Genomic DNA, 18,030 nt, shown 5'->3' on the forward strand with positions numbered 1-18,030 from the left:
CTATAACTGCATCAAGGGTAAACACCAGGAAGGGTGGAACTATTTAAGGTTAAGGACAATAGTGGCACAAGAAGAAGTGGGGATAAACTGACCATGAGCAAATTCTGGCTAGAAGTTAAAAGTAGATTTCTAGCCATCAGATGGGTGAGGTTCTGGAACAGCCTCTCAGTAGGAGTTGTGAGTGCAAACACTTAGTTTGTCTGATGAGAGAGCTGGACACATTTATGAGTGGGATTGTATGATGGGGTTGCTTGTGATGATGGGGGCAGGGCTCGGCAGCCCTCAGAGTGTCTCAAGTTTTGTACCCAAAAGATAGCAGTACTACAAAGGCTTAGCAACTTTGGGAAATATAGGCCTCGCTTGCCTGCTGTGCCACAGTCACTCGTGTGACCTTGGACAAGTGTCGTGGGATGGGATTTTCCCAAGTGCCTAGCTCACTTAGGAGCATAGAGCTCATTGGAAGTCAGTGGGATTTACTTTCCTAAATTACTTAGGTGGTTTTGAAAATGTCACCGTCATTCTCTCTGGGCCTAACTTCTCCATCCGTAACAAGGGGGTGATAATAACAATAATACATCCCTACTTCGCAGGGGAGTGTTGAGGATAAACTCCATTTCTGACTGGGCGAGGCTCAAACAGTGCAGTACAAAGGGCCGTATAAGTACTTAGGCAGGAGCGGGAACACCTAGCTATGCATCTCTGGGTTTAATCAGACTCTGGTGTTGTTGCTCCAGGCGAGGATGATGACGATGATGAATGTGGGGAAGAGAAGCTGCCCTCCTGCTTTGATTATGTGATGCACTTTCTGACCGTCTTCTGGAAAGTCCTTTTCGCCTTCGTCCCCCCAACAGACTACTGGAATGGCTGGGCCTGCTTCGTCGTCTCCATCCTAATGATTGGTTTGCTGACGGCTTTCATCGGGGACTTGGCATCCCATTTTGGCTGCACCATTGGCCTGAAGGATTCAGTGACTGCAGTCGTGTTTGTTGCGTTGGGAACTTCAGTGCCAGGTAAAAAAGTAATTTAATTTCCTGACATGATCTCTGCCATCTTTCCCCTGTGCTATGTATTTGGGATTCAGAGGGAACAGGCAGAAATCCAGGTCTGGATGAAGAGCTAACTAGTAACACTGACACCACATGGGAGACCCCAATGGTGTGTTTCCCTTTGTGATGGCTGTGGGTTATTTAAAGTATAGCTTTAGCTTTGAATTTTCAGGCTTTCTAATGTTTTGATAACAACTTGTAACTGATATTTACAGTCTTAACTTCAGCAAACCCAAGGTTTCTTCCTCGGAATAGAATTCTAGTTTCATGGAGTGCAAAAGTAACATGTGTCAATCCACATTTTTGCTTTCTCCACTGCCTGCAGAGGGTTGGGTTTTTTTACACCTTATGTAGGTATGACATTAACTGCACTGGATTGGGTTTTTTAAAAATCCCCTTAAAACAAAATGTCCTTAATCCATTCCAGAAATAGTTACTGTGTCTGGCAAGCCTTTCTTTGTTTCTTTTAGATCCCAAAAGATTTTTTCTGCGCCACTAATATTGGTATATAAGTGAATGGAAAACCAGTGAAATGAGAGTAATGTACTTTTGGCTATGCTACTCTTACTGTCATTTTAATCTGTTGGTGCTACTGATAATAAAACATACAGCTCCAATTTCTGCTATCTGGTATATTGCTATAAATTACTCTGGATTTACATGGATCCACAGTGCATATTTCTCTGACGCTCCTGATATTTAATTGGCAACCATTAACTGGGACCCATTAACAAAATGCAGAGAGAAACTTGAGGTTTTCATCTGGCATAATAGGAAATTATGTACTGTGTGTTTAAATAGTTAGGACCCTTTTGTGAGTCCTTTTTTCAGTGTCTGTCCCACTGTCGCTAAACATCAGCTGCAGTAGAACAAAAACATGAGGAGGTAAAGGGATGGCCTAGAAAATAATATTGAGAATAGTGTCTCACCCTTATGTCAGTCAATGGTACACCCTCACCTGGAGGCTATGTTTGCTGCAGCTCCACCTTGCCTCAAAGGACAGAGCAGGTACAGAGGGGTGAGGAGAGTGGGCAGCAACCTGGGGAGAGCTCCCTGTGAAGAGAAGCTTTGAGGAGACCGAGAAAAGGGTACACGACAGAAGTGTAAGGAATCAGTAGCCATATAGAGAAGGCTCACCAAGGACTCCCAGAGCTGTTAGCTGCACTGTGCTGTACATCTCTCCCATATCACAGCCAGATCAGCCTCTACACCTCGTTCATCTCACTCTCCGGTCATGTTCCACAGGACAGGGGCTGCTGGCTGGCTGCTGGGGGTAGGAAGAAAGGTGCTTCCCACTACAGCTCTGGGTTCCCTGTTCCCCTGCAGGGAGCAGAGAGAAGCCTGGCAGGGAAGGAGGGAGCTGCCCAGGACCTGACAGGAGCTTTCAGAGAGGACTGGGAAGAGCAGGTGGCATGGAGCCAATAGCACCATGTTCCCTACCTCCTATCAGCTGGCATTGGGTGTTACCAGACCCGCTGGCAAAGGGAGCTTGTGACTGGAATCACCAGCTCTGTATTTCAACAAATGATGCTATGTGCTAATTAGAAATGGGCCAAGGAGTCTTGTGTCTTGTTTTTGCGAAACCTCATTAGTCAGGTTTTATTTTTTCCAAACCAAAACCAGGGCTGGATGGGCTCTGAGGTTCATATTATCCAAACCACCAAAGAGGAAGAATGGGCTGGGTGGGATAAAAGATTCCTCTTGTGTCTCATCTCAGTAATAGGTTTGGATCAGCTTTAGTTCTACAGAACCAGAAATGGGGGAGATGTTGCGCTGCTGTTTATTAATGGGCATAAAGCACCTTGAGACCCTTTTTGAGAAGAGCCTGTTTATGTACCAAGAATGTTACTACTCAGCTGCCTTTCTTTCCTTTCTAGCCTAGTAGCTTTTACATGCCCTTTTTTCACATGCCCTTTAGCAATTCCCTGTCCCTGCATTTTAGTCTCCTGAGGGCTGTAATACTTTAGTCTAATACAGGTTATTGGGCGCCATTCAGGGGTAACTGGGTGGGGGTTTAGCGGCCTGTGCTAGGCAGGAGGTCAGACTAGATGACCTATCGGTCCCTTCTGGCCTTACACTCTATGACCTCGCTCTCCAAATAACAGATGATGTCAATTACCACCACCCCCACAATCACAATGCCCCAGTAACAACATCAGTGTCACTGACTCTAATTGCACTCCCCCCAGGATCCCTCTCCCAGCATAGTCCAACCCTGCCATCCCAGTTACCCAGCTCCTTACAGAATCCACTGGAACAGCTCATGTGCTAGTCAGTGTGAGGAAGGGTATGTGAATTGGGCCTATTGCATTTAGGCATGGAAAGGGACAGACACACAAGCTATTGGTTTGCCATCTAACATGGAAACAAAAAATGGCAAAAGAAAAGGAGAGGTTTAAAAACCAACAAACCTTTGTAGTCAGGCAACAAAGAATTATCTGACACAGCGTCATCAAGACCCACACTGTCCGCTCCATTTCAACAAGCATCCTTTTGAACTGATTGTGTGGATAAAATAAATCCTAGTTTACAAAAAAAGTGGGGTTTTTTGTTTTGTTTTTTTTTAATCTTTAATCTTCAATTTTGTGGGAAACTTGGAAACCTAGAAACAAGAATTCCATGTGGTACAATTTTGAGTAGTTCTGCTGATATTGAGGAAAGTAAGGATCAATTTCTTTACAAGTAGTATGTTTTCCCTCCTCCTCCGTATCATAGTCTTAATACCACTCCTATGGTATTGCTAAAATTAAAGTGTGACCATTCTTGTTGAGACAGCTAAAGCAGACACTTGTTAAACTGGGAGAGATTTGAAAGGTATGCGGAATATTTTTAGACTATCTAATAGGGTAGAGAGCTGAAATTTGAGAAGACAATTCAGTACCCTGGAAAGTATTTCAAAGAACTAACTCCTCTTTTCCACAGATTCCAAAATACCTAATATCTCTGTAAGCTTTAAAAAGTTTTCCATGCCCTCAGTTTTTCAGTGTAGAAAATTGCTGTATTTTATTCAAACCCCTGCCAGAGTTGCAATCCCATGTTCTCATTCTGAACTTTTGTTTCTTTAATATTCTCCCTTGATCTCTCACACATTTTTCTGCATTCAGGTCCTTTGTTCTGCATGGAACACCTCTGATGAGACCAGATTCAGCTTTGATCCAGATGAATCAAAATTAGGTGGTTGAGTGTGAATAGCTGCTAGAAGTGTTTCTAGTGAAACATCTGAAGAGTCCTCTAATACCTGTTGTTTGGAGATTAGACTGCCTCAGAAGCAGTCATGGTTAGCAGAGACTTAGCAAAGGGGCCTGAGAGAGGCAAAGAAGAGACTGTTCTTCATAGCAACGTATTATCAGCTGATATAAATATTCCTATAGTTCCATACTCCATGGCGTTCTGTCTTCTTTTAACAGACTGAATCAAACAGGGTGAGCAAGGAAGCCTTCATTAAGGAAATTGGAAGTTACATCCTAAGAACCTGGTTGCTCCAGGATGCCTTGTGTCTCCTGTGTCAGAATGTCTTCACTGTTCCCTCCACCCCTTACTATGGGCTGGGCCAACCAGGCACAATTGACATTCAAGAGACCATGACCAAAACCAGTCCAGCTGAGATATATTTTGATCATGCACAGTATCGCCAACTCCAAGCATTCAAATATCAGGAGTCAGGCCCCAAAAAATCATGATATTAACTTACAAAAGTAGACTGGGGGGTGGGGAGGGTGTTTTATTTGCCGCCTTGTTGTAGAGCATGAAAGGATCACATTTTCAAGCCTTTCACTATAACCACAACGGCTAGAAATTTACTGTATTTTTTTTAAAATGCGGAGACTGTAGGAGCTGGGTCTTAAGGAAAGCCCCTAAATATCACAAGACTCGCAATAAAATTGCAAGAGTTGGCAACGCTGCATAAAACCAATGACACGGGTGCTCATACAGGACCCCCCAATGCAAGGGAGCAACCAGGAGTCCCATCAGGTCCCAGAAGGGCTAACAAAACTACATTTATTTTACTGAGCGACAAAACAGAGAATTCCGCTTTTTGTGGGTATGTCTGTTCTTATTTATTTGAAATAACAAGTTCTTTGTGATCCATAGTGCATAATCTAAACATCACTTACAACTTTTCTATGCCTGCAAGGCTCCAGGTGCACACCAGAGGAAAATAGCTGCACTCCACAGCAGTGTGGTGGATTCGAGTGCAGGGGGCAAATGCACAGTCCAGTGTCCAATTCAGATGACTTGTAAAGAAAAGCTAAGCCCTTTTTTCTAACCATCATCACTTACATAGAGGCAAAATACAGAACATAGAGTGCCTGGCCTAACAACAGTCTTTCATATATTAAAAACTGCAACTGGCTATTCACAGAACAATGCCTGATCATTTCCATTCTTAATACAAAAATACAGTGCCCTAGTGTTTCTTGAATGTGCCATATCAATTACAATAATCTCATTTCATTGGGCCTGTGGCCACTGTTTGATTAATAGCTAAGTAAGCAAAGTATCAACAGTAGGAATACTTAAACAAAATAGTGCTCATCCCTTTAATACCACTGCATGGTCCGTTTCCTCCAGTAAAAGCAATTGTTGGGTGAGGTGACTAAATGGGATATGTCACTTCCTGGCCATGAGTTAGTGTCTCAATATTAGGGAGAAAATAAAGTTGGTGGGGAAGTGACAGGGAAGGGGAGGCTGGGGGCTTGGTTTTGTGGTTAAGGCCTTGGTGTAGAATCATAGAAATGTCAGGGTGGAAGGGACCTTGCAAGATCATCAAGTCCAGCCCCTGTGCTGAGACAGGACTAAGCAAACCTGGACGTAAACCCCCTCCCTGACAGGGGTTTGTGCCACTTGTTCTAAAAACCTCCAGTGTTTTGAGGAATGCAGTCACTTTCTGCCAAGATTTTCATTGAGCTGAAACCCCTATTTTCCATTGCAAACCAAGTTTTGATAGAAAAATTTCAACCAGCTATATCGGTAAGAAATTTAATCCAGGGCCATGCCTTGAGCTGTTGATGGAACAGTTAAATAGAGGCTTTTTATTGAAACGGGAGATGCCTTACTTGAAAGGCAAAAAAAAATCTGGAGTACACAAAATTATTGAGCTTAGTCAGACTAGACAGGGTCGCCAGGTACTTCAGGGGGAATTTACAAAGCTAGATGTTTGGGCAAGATGGTGTCAAGCAGAATATAGCATAGCAAGGTACTGCATAGTGGAATAACCATCTGAGCAGCTCATACTCGGAAGGGTTCTAACTTAATTGCAGGCACTCAGGAAAAATAGATCAGCCTGGCGTAATAGTTCAATGCAAACTTCTGCTCAGTGGTGATCAAAAAGCCAGGAGGATAATAGGCTTTCTTAAGAAAGGGATGGAGAGTGAGGCTGACAAGATTATAAAGCCAATAAATAAACTGATGCCATCACTTTGGGCACCCCATCTCAGAAAGCAGAAATAGGAAAGGGCCAGAGGAAGGCAAAGGAAATCATTAGAGGCTTGTAAAGACTTTGGGATGAGGAGAGAGTTTTTAAAGATAGGAGTTTTGATCCAGCAAATGGAGCATGCAGAACCCCATAGAAATCAGTGGACAGAAATCCAGCCACCCATGTGGAATAACTTGCAGGATCAGGTCTTAGGCCTATTTAGCTTAGGGAAGGAGACTCAGGAGAGACAGGGGAGAGATGTATAAAATTCCATTACAAAAATCCTTCATTAAGAGCAAGGTAAGATTGCAAACTGAAGCACTCAGAACTCAGGGAATGATATCATGAAAAGTAGGCAGTATTGTAGCCTTGTCAGTCTCAGGTATTAGAGAGACAAGGGGGTGAGGTAATATCTTTTACTGGATCAGCTTCTGTTGTGAGCGAGACAAGATTTCAAGCTTACGCAGAGCTGTTTTTCAGGTCTGGGAAACATACTCTGGACAGGTCTACCCTTAAAATGATGTATTGGCACAGCTGCACCAATGCAGCTGTGCCGCTGTAGTGCTTAAGTGAATATGCTCCTACGCCAGTGGGCAAACTTCTCCCATCGACATAGTTACAAATCCCTGAGAAGCAGTAGCCATATCGGTGGGAGAAGCCCTCCCGCCAACAAACTGCTGTCTACACTGGAACTGAGGTTGGGGTAACTGCATCACTTAGGGATGTGAATATGTACTTATACCAAAGTAATTCTGTAGCGTAGACCAGAGCATTGAGTATGTTTCCCAGACCTGAAGAAGGGCTCGTGTAAGCTCGAAAGCTTGGCTTGCTCACCAACAGAAGTCAGTCCATCATGAAAAGTGTCGGCACAGCCTTAATTCTGCCCTCTTACGTGTGTGCATTACAATACAGCCTTTCTCCTACAAGACCCCTGTCGGATTCCCTGAGCAGTCAATGTGGCAGGGCTGTGTGGAAAATGCAGAGGCAAGCGTAAGCACAAAGGGCATAGCTATCCCAGTGTTGCCTCTTGTACCTTGCCTTTATGCCATCTGATGAAATGTCTTTGTGTCTTTGCTTTGACTTCATCCTTGCGGTTGCAAATCAAATGCACTTATGCACCCATGCAACTGGCTTTTCGATATGATTTCTTTTAGGCATAAGTTGGCAATTGTCATGCTTGCCGCATGTGAGTGAGTACAAATACAAATCCAGTAGCTATACAACTTGTCAAGAGGCAGATTATAGCATTTAGCCACTAGCATTCAGAGCAAATGCATCATAGCTCTGAGACAGGAGGATGTCTTAGCCAGTTCCCGATAATGCACGCTCTGTATCCATTAGGATGGTGCAGCCTACATCCCTTGTCATGCCCACCTAGCTCCATGGGCCAACGCAGTGAACCAGGACCCAACTCCCTCATTAGGGAGTAGTTTCTGACCCCAGGTACACAAGGGGGAAATTCCGGGGCTTCCTTGGTCATGGGGACTACAATTGTCCCTGGCCTTTGTATGGGATGTACTGTAGGGAGGGAAGGCACTGGCACAAAGGACAGGCACAACTAAGTACATAGCATCCCGGGGTGAGGCCCACCAGCCCTGATCCTGCACCACGGAAGTCAGTGGGAGCTATGCCATTAACTTCAAGGAGTGCAGGCTTGGGTCCATTATAAATGTACAACATTTCTGCATAACTGGTGCTTGCTGCTCTTGTAAATAGCTACAGACTACGGCATTTCCTTTGGAAGGCACTGGTGTCTGCAGACGAACAGTGCTATGTCAGAGATAAGCACCCTTAGAATGTATTCATCCTAAATAGGTAACAATCCAGAGTTTTTAGTAGGGGCTTCACTACTTTGGGTATTTCATTAGGTTACACATTGAAGTCCATGAAGTCTAAAAGAGTGCCTGCCCTAGACTAAGGGTCTGTCTGGTTTGAGTAGGAACTCCAGGTAATTTGACCTACAGGCTAGGCAGTGCCTCTGCAGGGTGATATGGACAGCATCTCTCCTACTGCATGCCACAGTGCACTATGTAGAAAGGATAACAGACCACCGGAGGGAGATCATGAAGTCTCCCTTGTGTTATAGTTCACAGAAATGTGGCTAGAGCCGTTCAGATATTTGCAAAACCCTGATGCGTGAATGTTCTCACTGCAAAGGCCATCTTTCCTCCTACTAAGTTCAATAGGGCTAAATGCAGAGTCACGTACTACTCAACATGAGCAAGAGTGGCAGAGAAATGAACACCATAACATCAAATTTAGCTCAGATCTCTTCCCTAGGCTGGGCTGTTTCTAGAGTCCCTCCCCTAGGACTGCTCAGCACACACCCTAGATCCTCTCTCCATCAGTGTAGTAAAGATTCACCTGCTTCAGTGAGCCAGCAGAACCAACTTATCCCTACCCTATGAGACCATCACTTGCAAGCAGTCTATTACACATCTCTCCAGATCAGTGGTTCTCAATCTGTGGCCCAATCAGCACACAGCTGCGGCCCATATGACATCCTCAGGGCCGTATAGGCAGTATATATATTGTGTGGATTTGGGCTGCGTAACACAGAGAGAGTTGCACATGCAGCCCACAATGGTAAACAGGTTGAGAACCACTGCTCCAGACAAACCCACATCCAGGGAATGCTGTCTGGTTTGCTGTTGCCCATGAGAGCCAACTCCCAGAGACCCATGCAGCTGCAAAGGACCTGTCATATGTGTGCTACATTATTGTACAGTAATGTTCCAAGATACTATATCCTGTGGAAGCACTTATTACAGCCTTTTGGGAGATGACGGTAGATGCTTGTAGCATTTGTTTTGTGTAAGGAGGATGCCATAAGCCAGTGAGTGACTCATATACAATGGAGGTGCCTAGGAGCTAGTTCTGAGGAAAAGAAAAGGCCTGAGGAGGTGGGGAGACTGCCAGCTTCAGGCAAGAGAAAGTGTACCTGGGGGAAGAGGTCAGGAAGTGTTTTGTCAGGGGTCCTCTAACTCTTGCAGGGAGCTTTGGGAGATGGTATCTTGGTCCAGGTCTCCTCAGGGAAAGCTTTTCATTCCAAGGGTTTGGACTTCATCACACAGGGCCTTGCCTGTCACTCCAAAGGTGGCTGGATGCTGCCCCATCATACAATCTCTGGGGAGTATGCCTGCACTGCAAGCGAAGGTGTGATTGCACCATGGATGGGCATGCCTTTTCTAGCTTTACTCTAGTGAGCATGGATAATAAGGGTAGTGTTGATATGGTAGCATGGGCTAGCTGCCTGAGTCCCTGGCAAGCTCGTACTGGGGCAGCTATCCCATGCTGAAGCTCATACCACCACACGCACCCTGCTATAGGGTAGCCCTTTCCAAGGCAACTTATTTTATTGCCACCTGACTGGCTGCTTTTCTTCTCGCTTTGCAGACACCTTTGCCAGCAAAGTGGCGGCTACGCAGGATCAATATGCCGACGCCTCGATTGGGAACGTCACCGGGAGCAATGCTGTGAATGTTTTCCTAGGGATTGGCGTGGCCTGGTCCATCGCTGCCATCTACCACGCAGCAAACGGGGAAGTGTTCTACGTCTCCCCTGGCACCTTGGCTTTCTCCGTCACCCTCTTCACCATTTTTGCTTTTATCAGTGTGGGCGTGCTGCTTTACCGGCGGAGACCAGAGATTGGAGGTGAGCTAGGCGGGCCGCGGACTGCCAAGCTTCTGACATCATCCCTCTTTGTGCTCCTTTGGCTCTTGTACATATTATTCTCATCTCTGGAAGCCTACTGCCACATAAAGGGCTTCTAAAGGAACACTCAGAGATAGTAAATACATCACTAGAGATCTATATGTATCTATATAGAAAGCTATATAGGTATAGCTAGAGATACAACATTGTGTATAATGAACAGAGAAAAAGAAAAGACATTTGCCATGTTCACTTACCTGCTGATGGAATGCAGCTTGAGCATTCTTTGTACTAGGCAGGAGTAAGAATTCAGCAAGATTCTTAACCAGGGGTTGCAGCATATTAAAGGAGTCACGGATGCAGGGCCATCTTTGCAACTCTACCTACAAGAGTGAATGATATTGACTTTATTGTTGCGCCCACCCAGCCCCCTGGGGAGGATTGATCTGAAATGTAATTTGGGCTTTTCAGTAATGCAGGGGCCAGAATAGCTGTTAAGAAGCCGAGTGGTGGAGGGAAGGCGAGGAATAGGGGACTTCATGACTTTCTTACAAAAGTCTATTTGCCTTCATATATTGAGGACATGCAGATCTGTCTCCACTGAATGAAAACAAGAGTCTGGACTGAAGAAGGAAGTCCAGGGGTTCAAGAGCTTTCTACCAATAGGATGGAAACCCCACTGCTGTTCTTGCTTGGATGCCCCATTTATTATTCAGTTGTTGACATGTTGAGAGTCACAAGAACAGTGCAAGCCATTTCCTTAATTTTTGGCTGTATTATGATCAGCATGCCCTCTCCCCATACCCTGCAAACAAAATCAGCGAGCCCGCCCACCCCACCCCACGCCCCCTCTGTGCCTTGCAGGCACCTGTCCAAACCCTTTGTCTCAAGTCCCTGTTTTAGTTCTGACAAAATCTTGTGGGCTTTACTTTCGTTACCGTCCATTTCCTGCCCAGTCCCTAGTGCATTGCTCCTGTCTCATATTCCTGATGGGGAATGCTGTTGTGGTACTTGTAACACTTTGCATGAATGAAGTAACCCATATCTGTATATAGCATTGTATAGCAATAGTCCATTCAGCAGTGTGGATCAGATGCTGAAGAAGAGAGTGAGTTTTCTTTTCACCCAGGTTTGGTTTTTGTTTTGGTTTGGTATTTTTTCTTAATGGGATAACAGGAAGTGGCTAACCCTTTAGCACTCTACACAGGGGTTTTTAAGGAGCAATAACAAAGAACTGTGCAGCTATAAATGCTAAAGGGAAGAATCTGTGCAAAATGCATCATAAAGTCTTAGAGTGAAATCCTGAGTCCATTAAGTCAATGGCAAAATTCCCATTGACTTCAGTGGGGCAGGAATTTACCCATATGGGGTGATCCAGAGCGCACTGAAGTCAATGCAAATACTTCCATTGACTTCAGTAGGTTCTGCATCAGGTCCATAAAGATTAACATACCATTTTAAGGGTCAGAGCCTGCCACCCTTGCTCATGGAGCATAGAACTTTGTCCCGTGACTAGTCGCTTTGAACACAAAGGGGTTAAGTACCAGTCAGCCTGGGCATGAGTGGCAGCACCAGCCCCTGAATAAGCAAACCATGCCTGGGTTTTTTTGTAAGCATCAGTTTTTCCCAGTGTGGCTATTTTCCATCTTCTGTGGCTGCAACAGATGTCAGATATCATCGGTGTTTGTGAGTGGCAGCTGTAGAACCCCCGGGCTCCATTTCTGTTCTCCTGCTCACCGTCTCTGAGGGTTAGCTACATCCCTGTGTGTGGACATTAAGCAGAGGCAATCGGCAGGACTTTACAACTGCATTTCAACTAGGGCTACTTGAGGACCGAAGAAGTCAATGGTGGGGTTGGAGGAATGTAACGTCTCCAAGATCTCCAATGGTCAAAGTGTTCTCACCAGATACAGGGTGAATCTTGCGTTGTCCAGCAGTGATTGCATTTAACACTAGGAATTATTGTGGTGGTTATTTATTATCTGTTGTGCACCACAACAATATGCTCGACTCTGTACAATGCACAGGTGGCAAGACTGTCCCCACCCTGGAGACATTGTCATGTCAAAGACAGACATTGTCAGAGGTCCTAGAGGAAGGAGCTACCCTAGCTGATCTGGTTTTCCCTTCATTTTCATCCATTGTATGACCCTTTCATTTTCCATTTTTGTTCCCCAAAGAAGCAATGGCTCTGCAGGAAGGATTGGAACCAGGAGAGGGTGGGGCCTGACACATTGGGATTGAGGGGTCATTCTATGCACACTTGACATCAGGGAAGGAGCTGTAAGAAGAGACTGGAGGGGGAGCCATGGCTGGTATCGCTCACAGAGCAAAGAGGTCAGCAGGGGCATAAGGGGGGCTGGAGGTAGGTGGGATCCCAGAACGAGGCCAGGACTGAGTTCAGCAGGGCCTTGAAGCTAAGGACAGGAAGGTTTGAACTCATGATGATGGGCAAGGAGCGCTGCATGGAGGACAAGGCAGAGGATCTGGTTGTGACACTGGTGGGAGCAATATGGGTAGCAGAGAGGAGCAGGTTGCAGGATTCAGTGGGGCCATGGGCACAGGAAGAAGGGGTGAGATGTTGAGAGGCTGTGGCTGTCAGCCTGAGTCATGTATTGAGTTTGAACCTGAGGCCCTGAGCCAGCAAAGAGGTCTGCCCACATGGACTCTTGACCCACAGGCTGCAATCTGGGGCGTGGTCACTTAGCAGGAGATTCTGCCCTGACCTTCCATGAGTGCACTGTGATGGAGCTGGGCAGTCTCAGGACCTTTCTCCCTCACTTGGGGTGCCTGAGTCCAGGCCCCTCAGAATTGCTGTCTCTTCACTCAGAGAAGCACAGGAGCACCCCTTCCCCCAGGAGGGCACAGTGCCCCAAAGGGAGCAGGAAAGAGGCAGGTAATGGCTCTGCCCCCCACCCCCGCAGGCAGCAGAGTTGTCCGGTGTAGCAATGGACTTGCTGCCTCGGTGTGCCTGGGAGAATAGATGCTCCTGGGAGGCAGAGCAGGTCTGCAGGACCCACTTCCCGGGCACTGTGTTTTCCGAAAGCCCTTGTTCCCCAAAGCCCATACCTCCCGGCCCACTTCCACCCCTAACGTTATCATCCCTCGGTATAGAAGTGCCTGGGCAGGGTCAGTCCCAGCGTTTGTGACTGAGTGCAGAGCAGGGAAGCATTTCTGCACGGAGCAGATGACAATTTCACGGCTGACATTCCCAATCTCTGAGAGCCCAGTCCTGCTTCATGAGTCACCCCATGGATTTCAGTGGGCCAAGCTGTGTAGCAAGAGGCGACAAGGCATAAGGAAGTGTGGCAGCATTAGTCTCTAAAGGACTGTTTTACCAAGACAAATGAGAAGCAAGAAGAAGTTTGGGGTGACAGCACCGTGGTCTTAGCAGCCTTTGTACCTCCCATTTGATTCCCCTAAGCTCAACATAGTAAAGATACTTTGACATGTTCACATTTAAAAACCATGGAAAATAGAAGCACAAGCCAGTGGCTTATAAATAACTGGCTCAAAACCTCAGCTGGTGTGAATTAGCATCTCTCCATTGACCCCAAGGGAGTGATGTCAATTCACATCTGATGAGAAGCTTTCCTTGTATATTATGAATGAAATATCTAAAAGAGGAACTGCAGAGATACTACTTTGCATTAGCATTACTAGCTTTTTTTTTTTTTTCCTTTTCCACTCTTTCCCTCTCCCTAAATCACAGCCAGCATGTCCCTCGGTAGCATCTTCAGATCCAGCATAAGGGCATGTCTGACATTGGTGTACCCAGTGGGCCGGGGAAGGGGGGAGATTTTGCACTCATTCTGAACAAGCTGTGGAAGGGTTTAATTATCTTGTTGTGCGTTTTCACCTAGGAATAAACTGATTTTTTTTCTTGTAAACTCATTTTTCACTTTAAATGAGAGTGGGTTTTTTTTCTTTTAATTTTTATTCTTGGAGTGGGGGGGAGGGAAGGGAATTAGAGCCTGATTCTGGTTGTTCAGGATTATGATTGCCTTTGTGTACAATGATTTCATTTCATTTGTTTGGGTTCATTAATTTTTATTTGTGTGTATTGTCCACAGTCATAGGCAGCAAGTACACTGATTGTGATGATGATCCTTATCAATCATGCACAGCCACACAGAAAAATAAAGTTTCTAATTGTTTCTGATGTACACAGTAGTGTGGCTGCATATTCTCTGTGGGACATCTCTCCTCTCATTGTTTCTCGTCATTCTTTGTATTTATTGGTTTGCTTCATGTGTATCTTTCATTGATTAGAAAGAACCAGTGAACACCTAAGAAGAGTCAGTTACAAATGTCAGCTGTTGTAACCACAGAGGCAAACACTATTCTGAACCTAATGCAGCGTCTGCTCAAAGATGTAGCCATGCTTTTCCATGCCATGCCCCATTTCATTTCTTGTTTCCCATCTTCCATTCCCATGGCTGCAGCAGGCGGCCAGTTCAGTGTGCTATCACCCCTATGCATTTGGAAATCTATTCTCTGATGACATGCAAAGGATTTAGGTAACTCCCAGTAGAGACCGTCAGAGTTATGCATGGAAATCTCCCGAGCATTAAGAGACCATTAGACTCTTTAAGGTTACATACTGCCCTTTATCTGTGCTAGGCCTACCATCAATGGGGTTGCGTATATGCCTCAAGGGCAATATATGGCCCTTAGGGTATGGCTGCACATAAATCGCTGCAGCTGACCACCGCTACTGTGGTGCTTCAATGAAGATGATATCAAGGCCAACAGGAGAGCTTCTCCTGTCCTCGTAGGTACTCCACCTTCCCAAGAGGTGGCAGCTGGGTTGATGGGAGACTTCGGCTATCTACATTAGGGGTTAGATCAGACTAACTGCAGCACTCGGGTGTGGATTTTTTTTTCACACTCCTGTGCAACACAGTGATACTGACCTAATTTCCTAATGTAGACCAGCCCTTAGTATTGCCATCTTTCATTTACGCAGGCCCTATTCCTGCTATCATGTAGGTTAGTGCTGGGAGCAGGATTAGGCCCCCAGTTAACAAGCAGTAATGCAGCAGTTAAGTTACTAAAGGTCATGTTCTCCGCTCTGGTGTCAGTTTCTACATACACATGTTTGTGCACAGAATGAGTTTGACCTACAAAAACGGGTGTAACCCCTGCCCTGCCTTGTGCATGTAAACAACCTGCTGCATTCTTGTGACCTGCTGTGGGCTGGCACGTGTCCAACCTGTGCCTGTTAACTTACGCCCTTACAGTCAGGGCTGGTTGCTAAGGTGAAGGTGCAATGACAGAGGCTGGGGTAGGCTGCCTGAATGTGTCTTTATCACTCTTGCATTAACAAAACATTCTGTAATATTAAAGAGTAAAGCTTCAAGTAACGTGCTTCATGAGGCTAGTCCCTGCCCTGCCTGTGGAGAGTCCCTGTGGAGGGCCCTCCATTGTTTTTGTAACTAACTCTGCAGAATTTTGTGGCTGAGGGAATTGACATCTGTATGTGCAGATGGATTATTGCCCATTTTGGAGTCTGACCCGGGACTCCCCTAGCCTTAAATGAGAGTTGTTTCAGGCCCTTGGAACTCAGCTCTGACCCTGCTCCATAATGTACATGAGACAGCGAGGATACGGCCTACCAAGGGCATTGGAGCCTTCCCAAAAGGGGCAGGGAATGGGCCCCCGCCCCAGGGCCTGTCACCGCCCCTCCTCTTCCCCTAGAGGCTTTGCCCCCGGCCAAGCCAGAAGCTGGAGTGGTGCAAAAGCAGCCCCCTGCGTGAGTCTTGGCGCCGCAGCCCAGCCATGGTAAGAACCACGCAGACAGCTGTGGGGAGCTGCGAAGACCCTCCACCTGCCTGTGGTGCAGGGGGCCTGCTGAGAGCAGCCCCTTGCCCATGTCCCTTCCCCCCAAACCTCCCGCCCAGGACAGATGGAGGGTCTGCACACCTCTTACCACGGCCTGGCTGCAGCTCCGAGGCCCCAGCCCCAGCCGGAGCAAGGTATGGGACAGAGTCGCATGGGCAGCTGTGGGGAGCCGGCACGGAGTTGTGGACCCTCCACGTGCCCTCAGTCAGGCGGGGAGCCCGGGGGGCACGGACATGGGCTAGGGGATACTCTCAGCCCTCCTGCACCGCCCACCTCCTGGAATTACAATAAGGCTCTCCACAGCTGCCCGGGCTCCCGAGCCAGGCTCCACACTGGCCTGGCCTAGGGATGGGGCCTCAGGGGGGGAAGAAGAGGGGAAAGGGGCAGTATCCACCCTGGCAGAAAGTGGACAGGTCAGGCTATGCCCCCTGGTTCTGGCATCAGGGCTGCCCCTTCTTTCACCCTAAAAGGGATGCTTCCAGCTCTGCCTATGACGCCATATTTCCCACTCACACCTTATTCTCTAGCAAATAACCCTTCTCTTCTGCCCTTTGACACGGAGTGAGGCTTTGCTACTGGATGAGCATACTTGCATGGTCTTGTAGCCAGCATTTAGCTCTGTCATTATACAGCGCAAAGTTCTCTAGCTTCTGTGACAATGGCAATGAGTATTTCATTTGAGTAAAGTACAGTGTGATGAGGTGGTCACCCCACACATGGTTGAAAGGGGGTAAGGTGGCCAGCCAGGCCAATTAGCTCCACTGGGTGCACCTAGAGGAAGAGCCAGGATGCATGCCACGAATTAGAAGTAGACCCAGCTGAACAGGAACGGGTGGGGCCAGGATAAAGCCCCGTGAGCAATGAGCAGCCAGAGGGCTGCAGGAAGGCAGTGGTGTAGTTGCAGTTATTCCCTGAGTAGAGGACATTGAGCGGCTGGAAAGCCCAGCGAGCAGGGGAAGTCAGATGAGTAGGAAGAAGCCCAGGGAAACAACAGCAAGGGGTAGGACCATGCAGAGGCCTTGGCTGCTTGTTATAGGGTCCTTGGGCTGGAACCCAGTGTAGAGGGGGGGCCTGCATTCCCCTACCAGCCACTGAGGCAGTGGCACTATGGGGCAGTGAGATGGAACACTGCCTAGGACTGCTAGGGAGGAAGGACTTTAAATTCCCCAAAAGGGAAGGGCCTTAGTGAGCTGGTCAGAGGGCCAAGCCACAAAGAGGAGACTGAGTTCCTGGAGTGAGAGGGGCCACAGGATGAGATAGAATGGGGGAAAGACACCACCAGAAGGGGAACGCAGTGCCTGGCAGAGCTAATCCTCAGGACAGCCAGCAGGAGGTGCTGCTAGTGGTGAGCCCTGTACCATATATGTAAATAGCAGCATTTAGTAAATCACTTCTGTAAGTAAAGAAATCGCAAAGTCTAAAATTCAAAAAAGTCAAAAGGTAATTAAAATAATAAAGGGGAGGCATTAGGATTTTCCCCCTTGAATAGCTCCTCCAGGCCCTTGGCCAGTTGACTCCTATTGACTAAAATAAATCTGGATCAGGCCCTAGAAGAATCATAGGGGCAGAGTCTCATCAGTTTGCATAAATCTATTTTGGAATCTAGGGAAGGGTTTCTCACCACTCTAATTCAAATGTTCTGAACCAACAGTTCAGTCCAAACAAGACTCTTTAGGCACTATGGCATCATCTTCAAGAGCCAGGGCTTTTCTCCTTCCTCTCTTATGTTATGAGATACTCCAGGAATGAGATTCACTCACACTGTGCTAAGATGGAATGAGTTAAGACAGGACAGCTCCAGTGAGATATCAGTGAGGACTGCTATATGTGACATTTTCCAGGAAGACACCCTGACAGAGATTTGTGTTGTCCACTAGCACCCAGAAAGCTGAAAGCAACCTCCTCGTTGCTTAAGATAGTCATATAAGTTACAGGTAAAACTGCATTTCATCCACTTAACTACATTACAGCGTAGAAATTAATAAATCCTCTATGTACCAAGCTACCGCTGCAAGTCTATCCCCTTCCTTTAAGAAGAATGTTAGCTTCACACACATTCAGCTTTATCCT

At 46.7% G+C, this 18,030-nt stretch overlaps 1 protein-coding gene across 9 annotated transcripts in view; it reads left to right on the plus strand.

Annotated features, from left to right (window-relative positions):
• Positions 1-13,623, plus strand: part of SLC8A1 (solute carrier family 8 member A1) — a 329,095-nt gene extending 315,472 nt beyond the window's left edge. For all 9 annotated transcript variants that reach the window (XM_007058961.4, XM_037896398.2, XM_037896397.2 and 6 more), the window contains 2 exons: positions 735-1,010; positions 9,859-13,623. In XM_007058961.4, coding sequence (XP_007059023.1) covers positions 735-1,010; positions 9,859-10,235 — 653 coding nt within the window. In that variant the 3' untranslated portion in view covers positions 10,236-13,623. The remainder of the gene's footprint in view (positions 1-734; positions 1,011-9,858) is intronic.
• The last annotated feature ends 4,407 nt before the right edge of the window (positions 13,624-18,030 follow it).

The sequence above is a fragment of the Chelonia mydas genome, chromosome 3 (genome assembly GCF_015237465.2).
Source record: "Chelonia mydas isolate rCheMyd1 chromosome 3, rCheMyd1.pri.v2, whole genome shotgun sequence".
In the NCBI taxonomy this organism is placed as follows: Eukaryota; Metazoa; Chordata; order Testudines; family Cheloniidae; genus Chelonia; species Chelonia mydas.